Below are 27096 nucleotides of genomic sequence, written 5' to 3'. Positions count from 1 at the left end.
TAAAAATAATTATCAATAAAAATGCAATCATTAAAGTGTTAACTTTTAAATCCCTCACTAAAGATTCAGAGAAAATTGTGTCATCTTGTCATAAACAGCTTGATGCCAGTCGGTGTAAATCCATCGAGTGTAAATGCTGGGGATGTCTGGATAGTGTTTTTGAAATGAGATATATTCGTGTTAAGTTGGAAATTGAAGCCCGTGCTACCCATTTTTAGGCTGATATAGCTTTATTTTTTCTCTTCCCATAACGTCCTTCTGTGCATATTAAACCCTTTGTAGAAAACAGGCTCTGGTATTGAAAGCAAAATGGGATTGTGGGCTGCATACACACACCATTTCAGAATAGAAAGATAATTCAGGGTTTTGTCTCTTATGTAGTCAATGCTTACAAGTGGCATCTTCAAAATCTTTTAACAGATTGATGAACGAAAAAGAATGATCTGCTACCTAAATTCAGTTGTAATTTTAACACTGTTCATAAATTATTTTCTTAAAACGTCTGATATGGGCAATACCTACTAGGCAGGGATGGATATTTAATTGTGGGTATTTGTTGTTCTCTAAAATCATGATTTTTTTTTTGTTATTACTAGATGTATGCTTAGTGTATATTTCCAGTACTGTATTTCTAGAAGTGATTTGGTAAAGGAATCTGGACTATATTACCTAGCATTACTGAATGATATAAATATTAAAGGAAGATGGTGAGGGATGGAATCAAAAATAGAGCAAACATGAAATAACTGAAATAAATTAGTTGCTAGCTAGATAAATCAAACCAGTATGTGATGGGAGTATATATGAGATTATGTACAGATAATATATATTTCTATTGTAGTACGTAAGGCTTGCAGTCCAGAAGCTATTTTGTTTTTCTCGTGGATTGGCTATAAAGACAGATGAATTTTACAAAAAGGATACAGGTGGGACTTGAATCTCAGTGCCACTGCCTTGGGGTCGGACAGGCGCAGTATTCTGCAGCTACTGTAGGCTGGCACTAAGAAGATTGCCCTTAACGACTGTTAAATGAAAAGCATCAGTACGTTTTTTATCTGCTTGTTTGCTTTTTGTTTTTCTCACCATTAAATTAACTTTTTGGTGAGGATGGATTTTTCTGGGCCTTAGCCAAGAGAATATCTGCAAATAGGTAAGGATTTACAGTATATGCAATTTATTTAGTTGTTCATTTGTTTCAAGAACTGGCCTTGATCCCTCGGCTTATTTTTCTTTGTAATGAGATGCCGCAGTTTAGGGAAACTTAAGGGAAAAAATTATTGTGCATTTATTTTTTTTTTTTTATACTCATCAAGAGATTTAGAGTATAATATATAATCTTTTAAACACTGTGTGATTTAAATTATAACATTACTTTAAATGTATAATAATGAATTATTTTCTTTAGATGATCTTTTTATTCATTAATTACAAATAAATCAAATCAAAGGATATGTATAGCATCAGAACAGTTTAAACAGGAAATGTCTTCAGAGTGCTGGGGCTCAAAGGACACTTTAGTGCTTTTGTCCATGATTAGTTTGTGTGGTGCGGAGTATAAAATGTTTATATGTTTCATAAAAATGTGTATACTGCTTGTCTAACTGACACTCTCATGTATTTATCTGCCTACAATTTAAAACATAAATGTCTACATATAATGGGGGGTGTATATATAGAAGTTATAAGTTTAACTTAACACTTTATTAATACCATTTCACCCTGTCAGCTGTTTTCTTTTATGTTTTCTAATTCACATGTAAAATGAAGTGTAAACTGTAACTAATGGCCAAATTGGTTATCGTGTACAGTATTTTATCCATGGTTAACAATTTAGAATGAAATTACGATTCCTAACAATATCTATAATTGTCCATATATCAGTTATCCATCCTTCCTGCTCTTTTTGCCACAAACCTAACAGTACACTTTCCTAAGTTTTCACCATACACGCTTATACCATGTTTGTTACAGCTTTCATTTGTCCTTTCTTCACTGTAAATGGCAATGAAAGGAAAAGATGTAAAAATTGTACAATAAAACAAAGCTTTGAATTTTGAAACATTTCAGTTTCAAATAATAAAACATGTGGAAAATGAGCACTCTGTCAATATATTAATATTTTTTCCCCAGGCACGCCGGTAATTACCACATAGCCGTGTTCCTATTTAAGCCTATTGCCAGCCCCCAAGAATACTGCGTGATGTGATACTCCTTAAGTGTTCCGATCATCTTGTGTTGACAATCCTAATTTGGGAGAGAACGCATGCCCTCACCTTCTTTATACAACAAATCCCTGTTCTTATTTCTAAATGTGTCCTGCTGCTGGAGGTCTTTTCTTCCTACATATTAGTTAATACTTTTTGATTTAGTTTATGTATCACTTGGTAATCTGGAGCACTTTATTGGCAGATCAATAATCATTTGTGCTGCCCTGCCATATACTTTTTGATAATGACACTGCAAAGTCAGTCAGTCATTGTCCAACCCGCTATATCCTAACACAGGGTCACAGGGTCTGCTGGAGTCAATCCCAGGCAACACAGGGTGCAAGGCAGGAACACATCCCGGGCAGGGCACACACACACCAAGCACACTAGGGACAATGCACCTAACCTGCACCTCTTTGGAGGAAACCCATGCAGACACGAGGAGAACATGCAACCTCCACGCAGGGAGGTCCCGAAAAGTGAACCCAGGTCTACTTACTGCGAGGCAGCAGCACTACCACTGCCGCCCACCGTGCCGCCCACACTACAAAGTAGTCCACTTTGTCCTCAGTACTGAAGGCTTGTGTGCATGCCAGTCCTGCACTTATTGCTTGTATCACATTTGTTGTCGTAGTCATTCAGCCTTTGCTCACTATGAACCCTTTGAAGAGCACTGAGAGCAAAACATGTCCATTGTCCAGAAACCCTTTATTCCCAGTATAACAATTTATATAGATGGTTTCTTACTAATGTCTGTCTTTAGCAATACTGGGTGTTTATCTTGGGGGTAAATGATATTTGACATTAATAGTTTAATTTGGAACAGTAGCAAATTAACTCATTAGTTATATGTGAAAGGACAAATCCTGACGGTGAACACCTTTGATTGATCTTTCTTCATTTGATGTTCATGGGTTAAGTTGTGTAAACAATACATGTGCAATGCATACAAACAGTGATCCTGCCTACCACATGCCATTAAACAAGCGTAAGAAGATCGAGCCAAAGCTTCTTAGCCCACACAGACTCATGTCAACATTATTTTTCTATGCTTTTATTTATTCTTCTTCTGATCCTTTTTGTTAGCTGCCATTTGGCTGAAACATCCATTCCCAAATGGGGAAGTCACCACCGCTCATTTTTTTAATTTTTTTATCTTTATATACACAAATAATCTAGGAAAGATGATCTGGTCAGAAAGCTTCTATATTGTTGCTGTCGGTGATGTATTTTATGTATTTTTATGCATTTGTTTATTTTTGCAGTTATTAACTAAAAAATAATGACAAACACTGCAAAATGAAGCACTGGAATTAACCTACTCCCTGCAACTTTAGTGGATAGGTTGTTCAAACTGTGGTAACCCTGCGTAGCTCTCTTCACTGTGGAGACTTTTTTCACTCCTTATTAATAATTGTCCTGAAAATTGTCATGTTTTTGGTTATTTACTTTAAGGAATATAAGCCGTAAGGTATAACAGAAGATTTGTCCAAAAGTCCTGAAGTGGTCCACTCTATGCAGCAGATGATTGATTTTGCTGAATTTATTAGATTTTTTACAGTCAAAGCTATAGAGATTACATGCTGCATCTTTTGTAATACTTGACTCCAGGATTAGATGTCCTTGTTAATCCGTAATTTACTAATACCATGAGAAAAGTTTAAGAATTAAAAAAGTGAACCTGCTCAGAAAACCACTAGTTACTCTTATTCTAGCTCCTGTATATTAGCATTCAGACATGTGTTGGTAAAGTCCTGGTGATGACATTTTAAAGAAACCAAAGGACTCCAATCAAAAGCAGCCAAAATGTTCATTATTTGTATATAAGTTTGTTAGGGTAGCAGACAGTCATGGAGGCTACAATCACTTCTTAATTTCATATAGTACAACATCATAGAATTCATAAAATAGAACAAATTACTGTTGAAGAATATTGTAATACAAAAGGCCAACACTTACTGTGAAAAATTAAGCAGTGGATTTAATATGGTAACCAAGGGCTGGATGGTGATGGCAGAGGACTGGAGTTGTGTCTCTTTCTTCTTACCTGATTTGCCACAGATTCTCTCCACTGTCTCTCATTTTCTGTCATCATGGCCAGCTTACCTCTGTGGAGTAGCATGATTATTTTTATTTATGTCTTTAAAATATCATAGCCGTATTTAAACCCCTTACTATGAAAAGAGGGCTCATGAAACTTCTCGACATACTGAAGACTCCTAAGCAACAAAGAAGTAAAAGGTTCTGCTGAAACCTGAAGGCCCTGTAAAAGCCTTGCATTAAGACATTCTTGGATGCTCAGCCCGTAGTGAAAACATACACACATTAGTTAGGTTTCCATCCAAAGGAGTTTAAGGGAAAATGTTTTAACTCTTAGAAGTATTTGTCAGTGAAGGCAAAGGGAGCAGTTATGTTCACAAATAAACTATCTAACTATCTATCTATCTATCTATCTATCTATCTATCTATCTATCTATCTATCTATCTATCTATCTATCTATCTATCTATCTATCTGTCTATCTGTCTATCTGTCTATCTGTCTGTCAAGTATCGATAGATGTTTATTGTTACTTGAAATGTAAAAAAACTGTAGTGGAAACATTTTTAACATTTACACATAAATTGGGAATCATGTGACGGGATTCTCATCTTATGTCTCTCTCCTACAACAACAGATAGAAACAAAATGATAATACCTGCTGCTTTCCCTAACGCACAAGGCCACTTCCAAAAAATTGAACAACCACAGTTCTTTTTGTCCGTTCTTAAAAAGACACTACTCATTTCATTTAAAAATAGGCCTGTGTATGTTAGTAGTCTGTCTTGTTGTGTATAATATTTAGGGGTCTTGAAATGATTCTGTGTGCCTATATACGTCTGGTGTGGTGAATATGTGCAGTTCCAGGTGTGAAATGTCTTGGATTCAAAACTGATCTTTGACAAGACCCTGAACAATTATAGATTGATCTCCTTTACTTTATATCCCTAATTTAACCTAACGTAGGGACTCGTCTCCCTCTGTTACTTATTTGTTTATTTGTACTATATAATCTTGTACTAATGTAGTTGTTTCTTTGTTTATTTTGCTGTTAGTAATTTTTTCTTTTATGTTTTGTTAAACACTTCTTTAAGCTACATTTTTGTATCAAAAGCAGCTCTTTAAATAAACGTTGTTATGGTTAATATAATTACAGCAATTCTCTCTTGCATGGCCATGTACAGTATGTACAAAGCTGTTAATGGTGGCTGCACTCAGCACAAGTGGCCAATTTGTACAAAGCTGTGGCAGTGTGCTTTCAGGTTGAAATAGTGGTCCGTGCCTAGTCCTTACCTAGTCGTTCGTCAGTGGTCTTATGCAACTACATGGCATTTCAGATGCTGATGTTGACTTTCTAAAATGTTGTATCCAGAGGCTTTCAGTAAAATGGTTCTCAACTGCAACCTCCCAGAATTTTCTGACGTGTACTCTTTTCTGTTCGGGCCAAAAGGGCAGTTTCTTTTAGCTGTATCATGCAAGTAATTGCTTAATTTCTGTGCCTTCATCATTGAAGTGTGTCAGATTATACATATAAGAATTATTAGTAATTGGCCAATATTAATCTGCTGTCTGTATATTTTGTTTGTTTAGTTTTTTCACCCTTATAAATAGGATATTGGAAAGTCAGGGAAGCATAATTTACGATTATGTGAAATTTAGGATGGAGACATGTCAATTTTTTTTCTTTTTCTTTCAATAAATCAAAACACGTGTGACTTAATTTTTTCAGGGAAATACATCATTATGCAGGTTGCAAAATTTACAGTTATTAAATGCATTTTTATTTATCGCTGAAAAAATGCACATCCAGTTGATGGAAATACAGCAATTAGCTGAGGTAGTATTGTTATGAGCATGAGGAGCTGAGTTGATATCAAAGGTAAAACTTAAAGGCTAAGAATATAACCAGGGTTCAATAATAAAACAGAATTGTTTCTAGGACTGCAGCTTTGTAAGTTATTATATATTTAGTGCAACACTAGTATTTTACATTTAATATGAAAGTAACAAAATAAAAATGCAGATCATATGATTGTTTTGATTCTGGAAGAAGTAAATTCCTAAATTTGTGGCTTTTTCTAAACCCGATGTCATTATAATCAGTAAACCCCTGCCACCCCGTCCAGGGATGATACCTGCCATGTAGCCAGGACAGGCTCTGGCTCCCTTGACCCTGGAATTGCTGTATATTAGATTGGTTTTAAAATGGAGAGATGGAATGATCTTGTGTTGCACTGATTCATTAAAATGGACCCAGTAATCTGTTCTGACAATTTTATTAGAACATTAGCAGAATTCTGTCCAGAACAGGCCAATTACCCCAGTACACTTGCCAGTTCTCCAAAATAACACCGAATCAAGATTTGACCTGATGGTTTTTGTAATGATTCGGCTGATTCTGTATTATCTGTCAATCCACCTAGTTTAGCATCATCTGCAAAGTTTATCAGATGTAGACATGGAGAGGATGTGCAGCCTCCACAGCGGGGTCTGTGTTGGAATCAGACCTAGTTTCTTGGAGATAAAAAAAATGAACAAATCCACCACCATGCTACTGTCTAATATCAGTATTAGGAACACTAAGCAGACTTTTTTCTTTATCTCTAAAGCAATAATCACCAGTGCTGTGATTATGTAGTCCTAATCATAGTACTGTCCAGAAAAAGAAAGGATTAAAATTAATCAGCCAGGAAAAACATGATGGCCGTCAGAGGTTAGGGCTGAAGAGGGAGGTTTCAGGCCTTTAAGGTCAGGCTGCCAGGAAAAAAGACATGGAAAGCTTGTTGCTTGAGAGATGGTAAAGAGGTAAATAAAAACCTTGAAGCCATCCTTGGTACTTTCTCAGTAATGAAGTTATATCTGCTTTCAAATGACGAATGTGGATAATTTTCAAATGCTTTGTTTTCCTTTTTTACTTTAAGAATAACATGTTTTTGTAGAACAGTTTTCTTTTCTGATAGTTCCAATAGTTTGAAAGAGCCCTCCTTTGCTGTTCTTGTAATAGGTACAAGATTACTGACATCATTGGAAAAGAAGATGGTTTGGGGGTGGAAAACCTGCGAGGATCAGGAATGATTGCAGGAGAGTCCTCACTGGCATACGAAGAGATAATCACTATGAACCTGGTGAGGCGGTGTCTCCTAATTAACAAATCTGTATCTATTGCTTGCCGGCTCCTCAAGATTAACCCTCAAATGTCCTGGAAACAGCCTTGAGCTTTAATGGTGGTTAAAGACCTGGAGACAATAGCATTCAAGAATGTCTCTGCGACCGTCATTTTTCTAAAGGCTTTGCCTCAGCAAATCAACAGTAGTCTCTCTTGCTCGGATTTCATATGTTGCTCTGTTTTGCAGACAGTATCTGAATCTCGACTTGTTTTGGCTGCTTGCAATCCATTCTCTTTAAGCTAAAATAATGCATTTGCCTTCGATTATTAATTCTTTTGAACTGGAAATAGGTAGCTGCTTTAATAACATAAGCAGGTATCCTCAGGTGCCATAAGTTCCGGTGTTATAGTATAAATACTCACTTTGCTGTGGTAACTTGAACAGATAAAATAAATGTACACCTACTGAATTTGAACAAATACAGGGGTGGGCAAAGTAGGTTTATAGTTGTTCATATGTAAAAAAACATACAGGATATGCTTTATTAACTCAACAACTTTAAGAGCTTTATTAACTCAAATTAATGCCTCAGTGCACTTAGGTACAATCTCGTACCTCATAACTGTAAACCTGATTTTGCCCACCCTTGCATAATAAAATGTGTTAACTGGCAGCTTATCTCTTCATTCTTTGCAGGTCACATGCCGTGCCATTGGTATTGGGGCTTACCTTGTGAGGCTTGGGCAGAGAATTATCCAAGTGGAGAATTCCCACATTATTCTGACTGGAGCAGGGGCATTGAACAAAGTGAGTCTTTGATTTTCATGGTCTCTACCGGAACATTTTTTGTCAAGAAAAGTTGTTCAGTTTCTTGTAACTGCATACATTCTGCTTTTTTTTGTGACTTGTTATTAGTTCTTTTTTTGTCCTTAACACCACTGGTCCTAAACTGGCTGAAGTGATTCATGGGTTAGAAAGAAGGCATACAGGACTGGTCAACACAGAGGATTCTCAGTTTATCTCAGGGTGTGACATATTTGGAGATATCTTCCAGACTGTAACCACATACAGTAGGTGTCACCTCATAGTGCTTCCACTTGGCTTTGCTCTGCCTCATGGGTTAAAACTTTCATCGACTTTCTCTCTGTCAATCTTTGGTCTTTTTCTTTGATCAGATTGGCATTAATAGGTGTGGCTAACGTGTCATTTTTTTGACAGATGATGTAATCAGAGCAGATATTCTTGGTGACATATAGATAGTACATGATGATGTGAGATGACTAGGACACCTTGAATGCATTTAAAATCATTTGTGAAGATTTCGGTGCCAGCTGGGCAGGTCAAGAATTGTTGGTAATTGCTCCTCTTGTCAGGCCACAGTGTGCAGACGTGTCACCCTGTGTTAAGTTTTAATGTCTTTTGGGCCCTTATACCTATCATTTAGTCATGCACAGTAGCCTTGGATGAAATGTGAAGGCCTTGTGCCAGAATAAGTGTTACATATTTGTGAGGCAAGCAGATGGTGGAATCTGAGACAGTGTCTGGTGTAGAAAGGTCAATAAAGCATTTGGGCAAGAACAAGAAGAATCTGAGCCAGTGAGAGGTAGCCTGCTGCTAACTAAAGGTTTACTCACAAGTTATAAGAAAAAAGGAAACAAAAACTAATAAATGTAGTGTGAAAATTGTGAGTGGGAAAACAAAGAAATTTGGAAGATCAGAATAACTTTTAAATGTATTCTTGTGTATCATTCCTCACTAAATATAGGCTCAATATGTATGTAATAGAGTTTCTTAAAAATAGTAAATTATTAAACAATATATATATAAAAACACACCTAAATTAAAACATAAAGGAATATTCTTGGTAAACATAATAAATCAGGACAAAGTCCTAGTAAGATGAGAGTCGTGATATTGCTGACTCACAATAGAGAGTAGGCTAACAAAAGAACTCGTTCATCAGCTTGACTTTGGGGCATCACGCTCATTTAGAACCAGGAGAATCCCAGTTCGATGGCCTCATCCCCACTGCTACCCCCAACCTGGGTATTCTGCAACAGCAAGTGCAAGAAACTAGAAAATGCCTGCTTGACAAGACCTCAAGCAATAGTGTTACAGTGTAGCAAAGTTTAGGCATTATTTGTACCTTCTGTATTTTTTTTATTGTGTCTCTAGTATAAATACTTGGGAGAGGGCATTGAGCATCTGAAATTTTGAATTACATATTCTTTACTTCTAAAATGTGAATTTTTATTCCTGTCATGTTTTTATACATTAATCCATGGTGTGTAACTCTTTGTTGTTAGGGACATGGCTTTCTAGAAGTTGCACTTTGTGATGTAACAAACTCAACACTTTAAAAGTAAACCCTATGCCCAAAGTGGCTTCTGATATTCTGGATTCTCATAAAAATATAATTTGGTGTATGTTCCTAACAATTTTCTAGATTTTGAAAGTTTGCTAGGCTCTTTTGACTTGTTTAATGTTTTAGTTCGTGATCAATCAATTATTTGGTTTTGGTTGTTTTTAGTTATGTTTATCTCTCTGTCTCTATTCACTTTTCCATCTCCTGGCAAAACAAATAGCGAGTTATTGCTGTTGCCAGGCAAAGGTAAATAGGAGGTGTGGAGAAGCATATGTTGTCTGTGTGTGGATCCCATTGCCCCTAGCCGGGGACACTATGCTGTAAATATGGTGCCGTTCTTTGAATGAGACTTAAAACCGAGGTCCTGATTCTGTAGTCTTTAAAGATTCCTGGACATTCTTCGTAAATAGCAGGGTGTATCCCGCTATCCAGGCTAAACTGCCCTCCATGACCTAGTCATTGTGGCCTACTAATCATTCCTCGTCTCTGATTGGCTTTCTCTTTAACCCCTTAATCACCTAATACCTAATGCATGGTGAGTGTACTGACTCACATTGGCTGCCGTCACATCATACAGGTGGATGCTGCACATTGGTGGTGGCTGAAGTGGATCCTCATTCTCCATGTAAAGTGTTTTGAGTAGTGAGAAAAGAGCTAAATAAATGTAAAGAATTATTATGAACAAAAGCAAAGTATAATGTCAAATTAAATGGGTAAATTTCAAATGTGAATTTCCCCTTGGGATTAATAAAGTATCTATCTATCTATCTATCTATCTATCTATCTATCTATCTATCTATCTATCTATCTATCTATCTATCTATCTATCTATCTATCTATCTATCTATCTATCTAAATGAAATTTATGTTTGACAGGTGGTGTCACTGATACCTTGCAATTGGCCAGTTATCATTGACTGATAATTAGGATGGAGTATGATAATATCACAAACTGAAAATTGGAGAGTTGTTTCTTTTTTGGCGATTCTGGCTGCTCTTAGGTTAGTGACACTTGTGATTACAATGTCTCATTTGGAGGGCTCCAGTTACTGACACCTATTTACGTGATTGGTTTTGGAGAAATGCAGTAGGAATTAGATTGGTGAATTTTTTGTAGTTCTTGTTCTAATTACAACAGATATTCTTGGTTAGCACTGGCCACTCATTTACCTGGTGCTGGTGCTGGTTCTTGCTCAGCTATGCCAGTATAAGTTGTGCTTTTGAATAGTGTATTCCTTCCGTGGCAACAACCCCTGCCTTGTTCATACTCTGTTCAGTGTATTTTTTAAGTGAGTTTGGTTCTAGTGTTGCTCTTCCCTTACCTTTTTTAAATGATTTCGCCCAACAACCCTGCCATAAAATTTCTGTAACTGTAATATGTTCTTTTGAATGCATCAAAGTGCTTCCACTTCAAAAAAGCCAGAAGGCATGAAATGCAAATGCAGGCATGGAGCAGATGGATTGACTGCTTCTCCCTAACATCCATTGAACCTTGAAAGAGAGCTGTGATGTGTTTGGGTGCAGAGAGAACTCTGGAGCTGCTCTGTCATAGGACACTGCCATTTGAAGACGTGTTTTGTTTTTCCCCTGAAGTAGGATACCAGGTTTTGCAGGAGGACTTGGAGCTCTTTGAATTTGTCTTACAGATGTTTCATCACAGATTGGCTTAGTCTTTGAATGCCTAAAGAAAATTTACTTGTCTTCTGTAAAATACCCTTTTGAAAATAAGGTCATCAGTTCCCAGTTCAGGCCTTCTTCTCTTTCTTGATGGAATATGCTGGACAACTCACTTGATAACAGACACCTATTGACTCCCTGAGTGACCTTTATTAAAAGTCTTTTTGTTGTTTCTGTCATGGAGGCGATTAGTCTCATTGATTTAAAGGTTAAAAGAAACAGATTGGGATTCAAAGTCCAGCTCATCACTGAATGCCTGAATAAACTGACCCAAGTCACTTTACCTCCTTGACACTTACAGGGGAGACTCTGCACTCAAGTATAGGGTTTAACTTAAGCTGTTAGGTAAATCTCAATTCATACACTTACTGTACAGATGCCACAGCCGTGTCACCTTACCTCACACTTCGGTAACAAAATTCATACCTACATTATATTACAGTGCCTTATGATTGCTTTAAGGGAAGGATGATGTTTTGTAGTGTTTAGTGGAGGAAGGGTAGTGGGCAGCTGTGTCTTAGCTGTAAAGTTTATTTGGAAAATAATTCCAATAATGGAGCTTTCAGGGGAACAGTTAACTTCTGGCTATCTGCCTGGAGACAGCAAACCTTTGGTATCAAGTAAGGAAAGAAGCCTTCAATAAGGAGAGATTTCTCACAAAAGCGCTGCCACTTCATATTCCTTTGCATCTGACAGACCAATGACATGAAGAAATGTGTGTGTGTGTGTGTGTGTGTGTGTGTGTGTGTGTGTGGCTGAAAGCAGCAAAGCTACACTTTGCACCCAGGCAGCATTCCCAAATTGGGCTCTTGTGGGTCGGGCTGTAGCATAAGAGGCAAGAAGAAGCAAATTGTTGTCATGTCTTTGTGTGCTGTTCTTGTCTCTGTTACACTCCTGGTGTTATATATTTTCACACTTCACTGCTCACCACCCACCCCCCCCTTCCCCAACCCCTCACACACGCACGCTCCGTCTCTGCAGTCTGGGTCATGTTGCAACAGCTCCAGTGGAAATAATAGGATAGAAAAGCGTGAGGTTGTTATTTGCATAGAAATAGCATGATGCCCCAGGCTGCTTGGTAGAAGGACATAGAGATCATTTGTCTAAAATTTTAATGAAAACTTTTGCTGAGACAGAGATTTTTTTTTTTACCTCCCCCATTCCCTCTTTCCCCGTCAGTGAATTAACGTGGCTCGATTTAAAATTAGATGACACATCGCAAAGCGCTGCATGCCGGAACGCAATAACATGTAAATTTCAATTTGCCTACTTTAATAGAAGCAGACTGAGCACCTCAGTATTGTAACACTGCAGCGTTTCTGATTCTGCTGGAGCAGGAAGGCAGAAAAAAAAAAAATCGGGAAAAGAACAAATTCTGGCATAGCCGGCAAGGCAGGGTTTGTACAGGGACATAATTTGGAACCTCACAGCAGAAGGCAACAGAGAGTTGCTTTAATAGCACATTATATAGTCCACTTCTCCTTGCAGCCCTCCTCTTTATTTTATGCGTTTCTAAGCTTTCTTTGTAGTATAGGATCCTTTGCATACCTACACTTATGTGTAGACCGTCCTTTGGTCATCTTCATGTGTGCTGTACTGTCCTTGGTGCTGAATGGCTTTTTGGAGCCTTTTGCTTCTCTTGTACTTTGCAATAGGATCCCTTTGTGCCTTTTTTCCAGTGTGCCCTCTCTTATATTGTAGATGTTCTTTCCCCTGGTGTTCTTTAGGTATTTTAGGGGGGTTACTTTGTATCTGAATGCCATGTTAACCATCTCCTTTTCGCCCTCTCCTCCATAGTGCCCTCTTGTGGTGAGTAGGTGTTTTCCCTTGGTGCTTTTGCCTCCAACCTTTAAATTGGTGGTCTCCATTTTGTTCCTGAAAGATTTGGTTGTGCTTTTAACTTCAGTCTGCCCCCTTGTGGCTTGTAGATGTAAATGACGAGCCCTTAACATACATTTCTTGCTCCTAACATCTTTAGGAGTTTTTCGAGGACCAACCCCACTACCACTCACACCCTGGCTTTGTATTTCTTTAAATTTAAAGGAGTCAAGAAGATGTTGAGTGCATTCATGGAATAGTGGTAGTGACGGTAGTATTCCTGGATTTCTCTTCAGTTCAGTCTTCGGCATCTGTGGCATCCCACTGGGTTCTGAGGCTTCAGTTACAGTGATTCTGTTTTGTTATTGGACTGCGAGTAAAGAGACCTTACAGTCCTTCCTGTAGAATACTATAGCAACCTTCGTGATAAACTGTTCTGGATGTATGTATGTGGACAAAGGATTGTGTAATGTGAGGTTAGTCACCTTCTGCAACTTTATTAAAAATGAACACAACCACATGTTGAAGGATTTCTGTCACTAATCTTCATAACTATCATTGCACCAATAATATTAAATTGAGAAGATGAACTGCTGGATATGTACCCACTATCAGCTTGACTGGCAGTTCTCTGACTAACTGATAGGTGTCTGCTGATTAGCTAAAACTACAACGGGAAGGATTCATGATGCACTGGGGCAGGTGGCAGCTGTGCCTGCTGTCAGGTGGAGTGAAATCTGTTTATTTTGCCAGGCCACATGTGCACTTTCTGGCTTGCAGCACAGTTAGTAAGCCTCATGCAGAGAGTCATAGTAGGTTAGCATTCTGGCAAAAAGTGTGTGAGAAGAACTCCATGCCAATTCCTGTGCCCATGTCTGGGAAGCACCCTGAATGCATCGGTAGTGGTATGTGTCTGCCAGTGTAGCACAACACAGCAGATTTGTCAGAAGGTGGGGGTGATGGGGTAGGAAGATGTATTGTGCACAGAGCTCACTATTGATTGAACTCAGGCATTTTCAAGAGATCATCGTGCTTGCAGCCCTGCCAGATCACAGAACACTTACTCTTGAGAGGATCGATCCTTGCAGATGCCCTGACACAGATCAGAGGCTCTGGATAATTAATATGCACTTGAGGATACAAAGCATCCCCATGGGCCCATTCTCTTGTTGCAAGCTGACCAAAGGGGGGCAAATAACTTTTTTATATTCTTTTAATTGTTAACTCATGTTTTTGACCTCCTGTTCTCTGGAGGCGCCTTTGTCACTTTATGGCGTGTCTGCCATGAATGGACAACTGGAATTTATCTGGGACCGAACACTAGAGCGGCTGCTCCGCAGGAGACTCCATCTGGCTCGGGTTAGGCTTTAACTGCCCCTTGATAGTACAGATGGGAATGTCCTTCATTGCGCTTACTAGTACGGACAGGAATGTCCTCCATTGAGCTTGGTGGAGAAGTGCAGAGGTTCTTGGCTTTTAGTAGTTAAACAGATGAATATGAAATCACAAGGTGCAGATTGAAATCCAGCTTCTAGCTCACTGGATCATTTTAAGTGTGTCACTAAATTGGCATGTGCTTCAAGTGTGAGAAGAATTCTTGTGGTATATGGTGCATCAGAAGTCTCAGTTAACTGGCTACAAATTGATATATTTTATTTAGTTTTATTTTATTTTGATGTCCATGGTTTTGTTTACCTTGAGATGAATTGGCTGACTCCACAGCTGGACTTGTCTAACCATTTATTCATAGCAGTAGAGTGTTATACCGTGTTAGCCATAGATGGATACAGCAGAAAGTAGGGTGAAATGACACCTTTTATTAGCCAATCAAAGGTGTCATTTCACCCTACTTTCTCCTGTATCAACCATTTATTCAGCCGTTTTAATTTTTTGTTCACATGGAGCATCTCTGTCTTACTCATTTGAAGTGATGTTGCCCATCATTTTTGACTCCATACCAGTGATTTTTTTCCTCCATGTACTTTCTTTCTTTCTTTGTCCATTCTAGTTTAAAATCATACTTTTGTTCAAGGGATGTTAAGATCTGACAGGTTCTGGGCATATTCTGAAAAAAAAATCATTTTTTGCATGTGGCTTTTCTACTATTATAAATAAAATAATGCCACAGGATGCTCAAGCGTGTCAGTAGCACCAAGTATAAAGTGAAGTCCTATCCCTAAACCTTTCCCCGGTGGTTCCATGGTCCACCTGTGAAACCTCACGGCATGCTTAGTGTCCAATAGGAATGCTTGCAACTGGAGTGTTATGACATTCTATTAGCTTCAGCCTGTGTTGTCTAGCAGATGACAAACCTCTAGTTATAACACATTGTCGTTTCAGGTGCCGTTTTTTAATATTTGCTTTGAAGGTACTGATTTTTTTTTTTATTTGTGCGGTGCAAACGAGTGCTACAAGTGTGGTGAACTGTAGACACAGTGGTATCAGTTATTATAGTTTTTAAATTTCGATCTATAACCGAGCTCTACTTATAGGTAAATAGCAAAGTAGCTGGAAGAAGTGGGCGTCCTACGCAGCATAAACAATGCAAAGAATAAAATAAAAACTTCCAAGAAGGTTGGAAAGAGAACCATTAGAAACACAATAGTGTTGTTCATATCATTCATGTCAGTTGGTATGCATTGCTTATGTTTGATGTAATCAATGTAGTGTAGAAGTAATGCCTTCTTTAGAATTTCTGATTTTGTTGGAAAAATACCTAGAATTAATAATCACAATACTCCTTCCATCTTTTGCAATCTAGTAAGCACAAAGAGAAGATGGGAGATAATTCTTTTTATTCCTTTTACAGGTAAAGAGTTGTGCTGAAGGCCTCAGAGCCCTCCATTAGTGTTGTCTTGTTCTTCTGACCACAAATGTTGGCCACCAGAGTTAGATGCACAAGGTGCAACATCCAGTGATCAGACTGGACAAGTGATAGGCCAGTTGCTGACTGTGGTAGTCCTATAATATGTCGACTTAAAAAAAAATGCATGCAGACTGCCTTCTGTTTTAGTGGAAGGATACATCAGGAGGCAACATTTATAACTGTGGAAGGCATTTTCTATCATATCCAATAAACCGCCCCACACATTACGACTTGCTCTGCTGGTTCATGGTAACCCAGCTGATGAGCTGAATTGATGATTCAAATGGATCCAGTACATGGGAGCACACACTCTGCTATCTTGATATTTTTATTCAGATTTTTATGTTTAAAGATAATTTGAATATAATCCATGGACAGTACAACCCACAACCCATTGTGAGGAGGTGATTACATATCAAAGGGCAGTGTTCCTTTTATACCGCATATCCTTATCACATTTCTTTTTCTTTCTTCCATGAACCATAAGCATCAGCACAGGAGGAGTTGGCTATACCTTTCGAGACCTTACATTGGATACAATACCATCACATCAGTGTACCATCACTTTTTACAGCCACAAGTTGAACAGAATGGTTCAGGAAAGGATGGTATTGTTGTCTCATTGAGTTTGAAGCATGGCATGGTGCAAGGTGTTAGTTTTTCTCAAGTTTTCTCAGATTTTCTCCCAAATAACAAAGGCATCCATGTTACATTCATTGGCAATTCTGATATGAGTGTGTGTGGGTGTGTGTGTGATGTGCCCAGTGATTGACTTCATATTTTGAATAGTGTTGGTCTGTGCCAGATGTTAGAAGGCAAATCCAGGTTCACAAACCTGCTGAGTTATAATATCCTACTACAAGTGACTGAGCACTTGAATTATGGCCACCCATCAAAGTGCAGTCGGCTTTGAGTTAAACTAAAAGGGACTGTAGACTTCATTCACTGAAAGTTTGTCACTATTTATTATGGTGAAAGCACTATATGTTTTTTAGCATGCAAGACTTGAGTTGAGTGCTGAGTACACTGTAAGGACAGATAGACATGTGTCCTTTCATAATCTCCTTTTGAGGCTTCTTCCTTATTCTCTAACCTGTTTGGTCCTGCATGTTTAATTTTAAGTAACAGGTTAAGACTTCCTTAGCGACATTTGTGCCCAAGGAGAATACTCTGCTCTGCAGAGCGCAGTTGTACAACACTAACCTAACTCAAACAAGTCAAGGAAGTGCTTAAAATGCTTCAAAGTCCAGCAAGGCTTCAGCTACAGTCTAGAGGTTCATATGTTAAAAAGACTATCAAAGTAATGAGTGACTGCAACATCATCTCTGTCTTGTAGGAGGAGCCCCCATAAATACAAGTATCTGCATTCTTAGTGGGTCCCAAGCAGTTTCTAAGAACCTAAAGATAGAAAGGAGTAGAAAAAACATAGGAACCTGGCTTAGTCTGCTGTAGCCTGGTCCCTGGTGTCATGATCTAGGGAGTCGTGAAAGCACAGACACCAAAAACAATTTCCAAAATTGCCCACTAGAGGGGGAAAATACCAGCAAATACCTGACTAGATACCCAAAGGGCCGAGACAAATCCTTATAAAATTTAAATGGTTTATTTTAGCAAAAAGGCTTTGCAAGCCTCTAAGCTCCAAAGAGCACCAACGAATTACCTGAAAGGCAATGTAATACACAGCAAGCAAGTCCCAATACAGAATCCAGAAGCGTGGTCAAAAACAGAGCACATGTTTAAAAATAATCAGTCACAAAATGAAATCTAAGACAAACTTGAAAAAGTTGGAAAACAAAGCACAGAGTTGAAATCCACAAAGCAATAGCAATAGTACCGAAACTCACAAAAACTTTCCACTGCCTTGTGCTTTCAATAAACTGCCAGGAACAAAGGAGCTCCTCCCTTAAATAGGGTGGAGGGCCGTACTTGGTGGTAATTGACAGGTGGCCCCGCCCTTTGGGTCCACTCTTTTTAAGACATTGCTCTTATATGTCGATTTACAATAAAAGTAAGTGATGGATTATTGCATACTTACTCATACAGATGAGGAGGGGATTACTTTTTGCAAATTGTTCATTTTTCTAGCACAGAATTTCACTGGTGTTGCAAGGAACCCTCTGGGAAATGGAAAGTGGAAATAATTCTGTTGGGAGAATAACATGAAGGAAAAAATTAATATTATCAACATATCACCTTCCATAATCTCTTGAACATTTCCCTATGCGTGCCAACAGACCTGGAGCAGAGAAGTATTTTGGAAAGAGAAGTAATGTCTGCACATTACCTATGTAAAGAATTTAGGTGAGAAGTTAGCAGAGAAATTATTTAACAAATCAAAAAGGAAAGGGGTTATGAAAGGCTGGCAGTGAGAAACAGCAGCAGCAAAGTCACGCCAGGAGAATGGAGAATGAAGGATTTGGCCAGTATTTTTAAACACAATATAAGATTGCTTTACTGTTCTACTGAACACCTCAGATAAAGATCTTTTCTAAGCTAGCTCCAAGTAATTGCCTGTAGCCCAAGATGTGAGATGAGCAGATCTCATGTTAAACAGCAAGGTGAGGTGATCACCATGGTGACTCCAGCCTGTGTTCAGCGTATGCATCTCAGTGTCAATACTTTAGAAGTACTGTACTGTAGCTCCGACTAGGACAGCTAGCTCTACTGTCCTTTTCACAATGGACTTGGACAGCCCAACATCATTCTAAGCAGTAAAACCATCAGAAGGAGTTCATGGAGACAAGAAGGAGTTGTGTGGGGTAGTAGGCGAAGAATAGCGCAAGACAAAGAAAGAGGAGGAGGAGGAGTGGAGAAAATAAATTATTCAAGGGATCTTTGTTCACAAAATTGTAACACAGTATGTGGATTTTTTTAGAGTCTCCATTTATAAATTTGTGAACTTTTGTATTTGAAACAAATGGATTAGTACTTACTGCCATATTTAGCGTTTTTGTTTTAATACAAGTGGAACTGTTAATATTCTGTTACTTATCTCAAGAGAAGCTGTCATGAATGAACCCTTTGGATATCAATATCACTGTCTTTCTATTCCATTTTGTGAGCTCTAGTTAGACTTTTGCTACTCCTTATATTACTGCTGACCACTGCATAACATCTTTGCAGGTTTTGGGACGAGAAGTCTACACATCCAACAACCAGCTAGGTGGGATTCAGATAATGCACAATAATGGAGTAACTCACAGCACAGTGTGTGATGACTTTGAGGGTGTTTATACACTACTTCTGTGGCTCTCATACATGCCTAAGGTGAGCTTGTGTCATTTCTTTATGAAGTCTCCCTTTACATGGTGAAGGGCGTGAAATGACAATTCTTCTCTTTCCTCCAGTGTACCTCTAGTCCAGTTCCCATCTTGACACCGCAAGACCCCATTGAGAGATCAGTGGACTTTGTCCCTACCAAGGCTCCTTATGACCCTCGTTGGATGCTGGCAGGACGGCCGAGTCAAAGTAAGAATTCATCTTTGCTCCTAGGAAACCTATGTCTGTATTTCTTACCCTATAGTGAAGACGATTGGCATATGGTATTGCAGAGCTCCCTATAAGCACCACCCAGAATTTGTAGCACAACAACAAATCTAACAAAACAGTCGATTTTTAACTGAAAGATATAGGGGTGGTATACAAGGTAATTTTTTCTTCTTGGTTGTCACTGGGGACACTGCACTCCAATTTACACATATACTAAATCCACAGCCACAGGTATTAGAAGTGACTTCTGACTGAAGCCAGATGCTAAGCAGATTGCACCTTTGTCTGGTCTCAGATCTACCATAACAGAGCAGCCTTCTGACAATGGTCCACTTCACAGGCCTGCTGCCAAGTGACTACACAATTCACTGATCCCAGGCATGGCTCCACCTCTGTGAATATCTTGTGTGAAAGGTCATGCTCAGAGTACCACTTCATACTGGTGTTTGGGGTGCTGGCGGCATCGGAATGCTGGGACTTTCCCATGACTGTATGGCTGATGCAGGTGGCATGGTGTTTGGTTGTATCTCACTTGTGCTGTGAGGTGGCGTCTGTTGCACAAGACTAGGAGACATCTGAGCTGAATACTTTTGATATACACACGTGGACAAAATTGTTGGTACCCTTCAGTCAATGAAAGAAAAACTCACAATGGTCACAGAAATAACTTTAATCTGACAAAAGTAATAATAAATAAAAATTCTATGAAATTTAACAAATAAAAGTCAGACATTGATTTTCAACCATGCTTCAACAGAATTATTTAAAAAAATAAACTCATGAAACAGGCCTGGACAAAAATGATGGTACCCCTAGAAAAGACTGAAAATAATGTGACCAAAGGGACATGTTAATCCAAGGTGTGTCCACTAATTAGCATCACAGGTGTCTACAATCTTGTAATCAGTCAGTGGACCTATATATAGGGCTCCAGGTAGTCACTGTGTTGTTTGGTGACATGGTGTGTACCACACTCAACATGGACCAGAGGAAGCGAAGGAAAGAGTTGTCTCAGGAGATTAGAAAGAAAATTATAGACAAGCATGTCAAAGGTAAAGGCTATAAGACCATCTCGAAGCAGCTTGATGTTCCTGTGACTACAGTTGCACATATTATTCAGAAATTTAAGATCCATGGGACTGTAGCCAACCTCCCTGGATGTGGACGCAGGAGGAAAATTGATGACAAATCAAAGAGACGGATAATACGAATGGTAACAAAAGAGCCCAGAAAAACTTCTAAAGAGATCCAAGGTGAACTTCAAGCTCAAGGAACATCAGTGTCAGATCGCACCATCCGTCGTTGTTTGAGCCAAAGTGGACTTCATGGGAGACGACCAAGGAGGACACCATTGTTGAAAACAAATCATAAGCCAGACTGGAATTTGCCAAACTACATGTGGACAAGCCACAAAGATTCTGGGAGAATGTCCTATGGACAGATGAGACAAAAATTGAACTTTTTGCCAAGGCACATCAGCTCTATGTTCACAGACGGAAAAATGAAGCATATCAAGAAAAGAACACTGTCCCTTCTGTGAAACATGGAGGAGGCTCTGTTATGTTCTGGGGCTGCTTTGCTGCATCTGGCACAGGGTGTCTTGAATCTGTGCAGGGTACAATGAAATCTCAAGACTATCAAGGGATTCTAGAGAGAAATGTGCTGGCCAGTGTCAGAAAGCTTGGTCTCAGTCGCAGGTCATGGGTCTTGCAACAGGACAATGACCCAAAACACACAGCTAAAACACCCAAGAATGGCTAAGAGGAAAACATTGGACTATTCTAAAGTGGCCTTCTATGAGCCCTGACCTCAATCCTATTGAGCATCTTTGGAAAGAGCTGAAACATGCCGTCTGGAAAAGGCACCCTTCAAACCTGAGACAACTGGAGCAGTTTGCTCATGAGGAGTGGGCCAAAATACCTGCTGAGAAGTGCAGAAGTCTCATTGACAGTTACAGGAATCGTTTGATTGCAGTGATTGCCTCAAAAGGTTGTGCAACAAAATATTAAGTTAGGGGTACCATCATTTTTGTCCAGGCCTGTTTCATGAGTTTATTTTTTTAAATAATTCTGTTGAAGCATGGTTGAAAATCAATGTCTTACTTTTATTAGTTAAATTTCATAGAATTTTTATTTATTATTACTTTTGTCAGATTAAAGTTATTTCTGTGACCATTGTGAGTTTTTCTTTCATTGACTGAAGGGTACCAACAATTTTGTCCACGTGTGTATAGCGAGATATTGAAATATTATATACATGTATATGCAGTATTTATATATATGTATGTATGCATACATATCATAATTTTTAAGGTCAGTTTTATCCTTTTTCTTCATCTCACAATTGCTGCAACAGCAAAATTTTGAATGGAGTGACTTCACATTTTAATTTAGTGTATGTAGTTAAAAGAAAAAAAAAGCAGATGATTCGCGGTGATAAGTTCAAGCAGATATCTTGAGGTGAAAAGTTAAAGTAATTCATTGCAGAAGCCAGCAGTGTGATATTTCTCATTGTGAAGTCTCTCACGAGTGCGGCATCTCTGCAATTGGCCAGCAGCTCGATTATGAGATAATACTGGAATTGATGGTCATATTTTACTGCGGGTCGTGGCAGCCTGGTTTATTGAACATAGTAATTACAAGTTGGGGCTGACGAAAAAAAAAAAAAAGTTCCCGGAATTGAATCCTGACTTCTTGTTGGGTTCACCTTTGTTCTCAGTTTTAAAAGCCTGTGTCAAGCTTGGTTTTCTCGAGGATTAAAGCAGTGGAGCTTCCTGGAGGGTCGATGCATTTTGGGATTTCCTTTCCATAGCTTTAACAAAAGTGGCAGATCCCACTGTCTTGCATCTTGAAAGCTACTTGTTCTGAAAGCCAAACTGTGTGATGTGAAACTAACCTTAAGGTCTTTCTCTCTATCTTTTAAATGTGCAGATCAGAAAGGCCAGTGGATAAGCGGCTTCTTTGACCATGGCTCATTTTTGGAAATCATGCAACCATGGGCACAGACGGTGATTGTGGGCAGAGCCAGGTATAAAGAGCTAACTCAGCCGTTACACTTAAAATATATAATCTCTATGAATTCTATGCAAGGCAGTAGACCACCAGGTACCTCTTAAGCACAAAGCGGCCTTATCCTTGGGTTTGTTTTCCAAACGGCACCATAATCGTGAAAATCCACTTGAATCTCTCATTCCCATTGTTCTCATATGAATTGCTTCCCATAGTGATTAGCCATTCAGGGATCTCCTATTGATTTTCACAATATCCCTGTGCTTGAAAAAGTTCTTTTTAGCTCTGCTTTAATATCTAAAGAATGAAAGATCCTCAGCAAGTGTTTGATTCTTTTAAGGTAACTACTCCTTAAAAACGTCTTCTTTAAAAGTTAATTCATTTAGTTTCTTTCTACTTCATTTAAATATCGAATCACTTTTCCTGGTCCTAATGGATTATTAACATGTTCTCTCTTCTCGTACTGCACCTAAAGAGTGAAATGCTTTCTTTACAGAAAAACCACCATTGTTAATTTAAGATTGGAAGCTCCCTTGGCCTGTTTGGTCCTGGTGGTGTGTTTTCCTCTCTATTCTCTCATTCTGGCATTCTGGCACTCAGTATCTGTGGATCAGAATTTTCTCCACACTACCCTAAACTAAACCAATCTGTCTGAATTATTAAATTCTCATACAGAATAAACATTTACAAACAACTGATCCAGACTACATTCTTGGCTAATTATACCACTCACTATTGACACCAAATATGTGCCTCTGTTAACAGTGCAATAGGCAGCTGCAGCCCCATGACCGTCAACTGTATTTGATGCTTTTTGTACAAACAGGCCATCCATCATATCAAGCAATTCAAAACAATTAGTACCTGTTGGTCTTTATTTCTGTGCTTTCCAGCGTTGCTTTTTGCACAGAAACTCATTTCATGGATGCTGTGGCTCAATTGTAGGCTTGGTGGAATACCTACTGGAGTGGTTGCCGTAGAAACGAGGTCAGTGGAACTGTCGATCCCAGCGGACCCAGCAAACCTGGACTCTGAGGCAAAGGTATGCTGATTGGCAAATTGCAATGAAAAAGTAAGTGGGTCTTCAGCAAACTCTACATGCAGAGCTGACACAATTGCTAGAGGGTTCTTCTCAGAGGATCATCCTCCTTTCTTGCTACAGGCTGATTCCAAAAGAACTGAACACTTTCAAAAATGTATTAGTCCATAACTCTCACTTGAACATGTAGTCTAAACCGGTTTTTAAAGGAACTCTTCAGTTTTTTTCTTAATCGTATAAATGCTCAATATGTATCTATTATGTCACAGTGATCCTGTAGTCTAATTCATCCGAAAACCGTTTGTAATATGTCATGGCTGGGTGTGCGCTCCCTAACGTCCAGGACATCTGCACCAAGCAATGTTAGACCCGGGCTAAGAAAATTATCAGTGACACCAGGCATCCAAACAACGGCCTCTTTTTCGTGCTGCAGTTAGTTAAACGGTACTGCTGCTTGAGGTGCAGGTCTGAGAGGGAGCTTTTTATAACAGTCCATCCACAGCTCAAATAAGAAAAATGTCTATAAATACATGACATCCAATTGTTAACTGTCTTACATTCAGTTATCAGGTTATTTATTTAGTTGTTATTTATCATGTATTTAAAACTAGCACCGCCCACGTAGTAGTGAAACAGGACAAACTTTAAAAATCAATAAAAAAATCAGGTATCACTAGCTAAGCGGAGGCAAGGTACCCTCCAAAACGCTGAGATATAATGAACGGAGGCTGGCGCGTGAGTGAGGAGAGCCATGCCCGGCTCCCTACTCCTGACATTACGCTTCCCCCTCCCCTCGACTCGCAGCCTCTGTCTCAGATTAGTGCAAATATATCGCTCCAGCAAGCGAACTGTGGTTCTTCGCGCGATGAGAGAAGTCGCAAAATCAACCAGAATGTTCAAGCAAATTATAGAAAAAAATGATTTAAATCCATTAAGTAGTTCTTTTTGTTCGCTAGCTTTGCAGAGGTAAGGTACGCTCTGAGGGTGTAGCGTGCGAGGAGGGCCCCCCCCATCCCCAAAAGGTCTGCTGTGTCTCCCTTGCATTTGCGTTAGTAAATCGGTACTGCAAGCAAACTATGATACTTGAATGAGAGAGATGGCAAAACAACCGGAATGTTCAAGCAAATTATACAAAAAAGCCCGATCTAAATCCGTTAATTAGTTCTCTCGTGAAAGCGGACAGACAGTGTAGGATTTTATATAGAGATTGTAGTAATGGTTTTTGGTATTGAAAATGTATTATAAATACATGTATAAATGTATTATACATTTATTTATTGATATAAATATATCATGTATTATTGTTATTGTCCTTTCATATTCTTCTTAGATGCACAGTCATTGACTTTAGCAACTAAGCATTTTACCACATACTGTACTCTATGTATAATTTGCATGTGACAAATAAAATTCAGTGTGATTTGATTGGAATGTTTGACGCAACAGCCACAATGCATTCCTTCATTTTCTCCAGTGACAAAGTCTGGGGAAAAATGACAGGCATTTCTACATTTGGTGCATACTATATGTTCATATTATACTGTATTTAGTTGCTGAATAATACATTTTTGAAAGTGTTCAGATTGTTGTGAATCGCCCTGTGTTTAGTATCATCAAATGAAAGTCTGGGAGAGTTGACCTGGGAGGCAGTAGGCCTTTTTCCCCTGTGGCTTCATCCGTGTCTGATTTTTGGGTGTCTCATTACCTTACTTTTTTTGCTGTCTCCTCTTTCTGTCTGTCATTCTCAGATCATCCAGCAGGCCGGCCAGGTGTGGTTTCCAGATTCAGCCTTCAAGACTGCTCAAGCCATCAAAGATTTCAATCGGGAAGGTCTGCCCCTTATGGTGTTTGCCAACTGGAGAGGCTTTTCTGGGGGAATGAAAGGTAATGAGTGTTTAGTGAGTTTGGAGAAAACTTAAGATGAGAGAGATTTGTAGGTTGTGGACTCAAACTCTATATAGTATCCAGCAGAGTCCAAACCCTGATACTTTACATTGATTATGTAACAATGCTCAGAATAGGACATTCCTTTTTGAGCCCCCTTAAAAAAGCTTTTTGCTTGCACTGCTGGAATGTCCTTTCAGGAGCATTCAAATGGAATACAGAAAGCACCTACCGTCTCTGTCATGCTTGTCTGTTTGTCTGTCTGCACAAAGTAACTTGGCTTACACTAGACTTAGCTTATTCTTCAAAGGAAATTTGTTTGGAAAGTTCAGTTTTTGTTGGGATACCTAAATAGACAGTGCTGTGCACATTTTTGAAATTTCTAAAACTTCCATTATAAACATTGGCAAATTTTCCAAATCATCCATCTTACATTCTGCACAACCTCAGTTACTTATACTTTACTGTTTCAATATTATCTTCTGAGAGGTTATTTCAGCTCATGTATTTTGTATATTTTCCTCTTTTAACTGTGCAGTAGCTACTGCTGATGTCAAAATTGATCCTTAACACAAGTCATTGAATCATCTACAGAATTAACCATGCTTGTGAAAACTCACTGACATCAGCAGCTTGCACGAATCTTTGTGACATAAACTCAGTTCTTCTGCTACTTGAAGTCATACCTGGGAAGTTTAATGGCTTTTGTAACTGCAAAAATAAAAAATGCAAACAACAAACGCAAATAGCCACTTAACTAGTCACGAACTGAATGAAATGGGACAGCAGTTCTGTAAGCGTGGCTCTGTAATCTGTCACAAATACAGGGAATAAGCATGTATTTGATATGTACATTACACTGAAAAATACCTTGTGATTGCATTATCCGATGTTTTTAATAGTTCAGTATTTCTATTGACACTATAATTTACCGCCTCATTGACCAGCTTTGCATCATGGTCCATTGCAGCCAACAAGTTTAGCTTGAGTGTTGTCATCAGTTTTACGTGTCCATCGGGTTCTTTTTTTCCACAAATGTTATGCTTACGAAATATGAACTAAAACTAGCCATACACTCTCCATATCAAACCACTAGCAATAGTATATCAATTGAAAATAGAGTATTGTTATGGTGCATATGAAAGCTTATGTGACCACCACAAGGCGGATTTTTAGTTACATGACAATGTGAAAGTGGTATTAAAACATGTATTATGTGTGATGCTATTACATTAGTATGTTTTTTTTTTATATTTTACAAAAATATTTAATAAACAATGTAAACATGGAGTTTATAGCAGTAGGATGGTCCATATGCGGGATACCACAGAACTATAAAGTCAGTGCAGTTCGCAAGGCTTTATTTTCTTTGCAGTGTCTTACAAATGCCACTCTTAATGAACCCTCGACTCTGGAAGAGCTCATCGTGTTTAAGACCTTTGAGTAAACGCATTATGATAGGCGGGTAACTGCAGGTGCACTGGTTCAGACTGCTTATTTAAATGTATCTTTTTGTCACAATGGTAGCCAATTATCTTTCATTCATCTATCCATCCATCCATTATCTAACCCCCTATATTCTAACTATAGGGTCACG

The 27096-nt window shown here is 38.7% G+C and overlaps 1 protein-coding gene across 5 annotated transcripts in view; it reads left to right on the top strand.

Annotated features, from left to right (window-relative positions):
* acaca (acetyl-CoA carboxylase alpha) overlaps positions 1-27096 on the top strand; it is a 187890-nt gene that overhangs the window by 124256 nt on the left and 36538 nt on the right. For all 5 annotated transcript variants that reach the window (XM_039756717.1, XM_039756721.1, XM_039756718.1 and 2 more), the window contains 7 exons: positions 7251-7371; positions 8050-8160; positions 19203-19346; positions 19427-19547; positions 22499-22595; positions 23522-23618; positions 25364-25499. In XM_039756717.1, coding sequence (XP_039612651.1) covers positions 7251-7371; positions 8050-8160; positions 19203-19346; positions 19427-19547; positions 22499-22595; positions 23522-23618; positions 25364-25499 — 827 coding nt within the window. The remainder of the gene's footprint in view (positions 1-7250; positions 7372-8049; positions 8161-19202; positions 19347-19426; positions 19548-22498; positions 22596-23521; positions 23619-25363; positions 25500-27096) is intronic.

This window comes from Polypterus senegalus, chromosome 6 (genome assembly GCF_016835505.1).
Source record: "Polypterus senegalus isolate Bchr_013 chromosome 6, ASM1683550v1, whole genome shotgun sequence".
Lineage (NCBI taxonomy): Eukaryota > Metazoa > Chordata > Cladistia > Polypteriformes > Polypteridae > Polypterus > Polypterus senegalus.
This window is presented reverse-complemented; position numbering and strand designations above follow the sequence as displayed.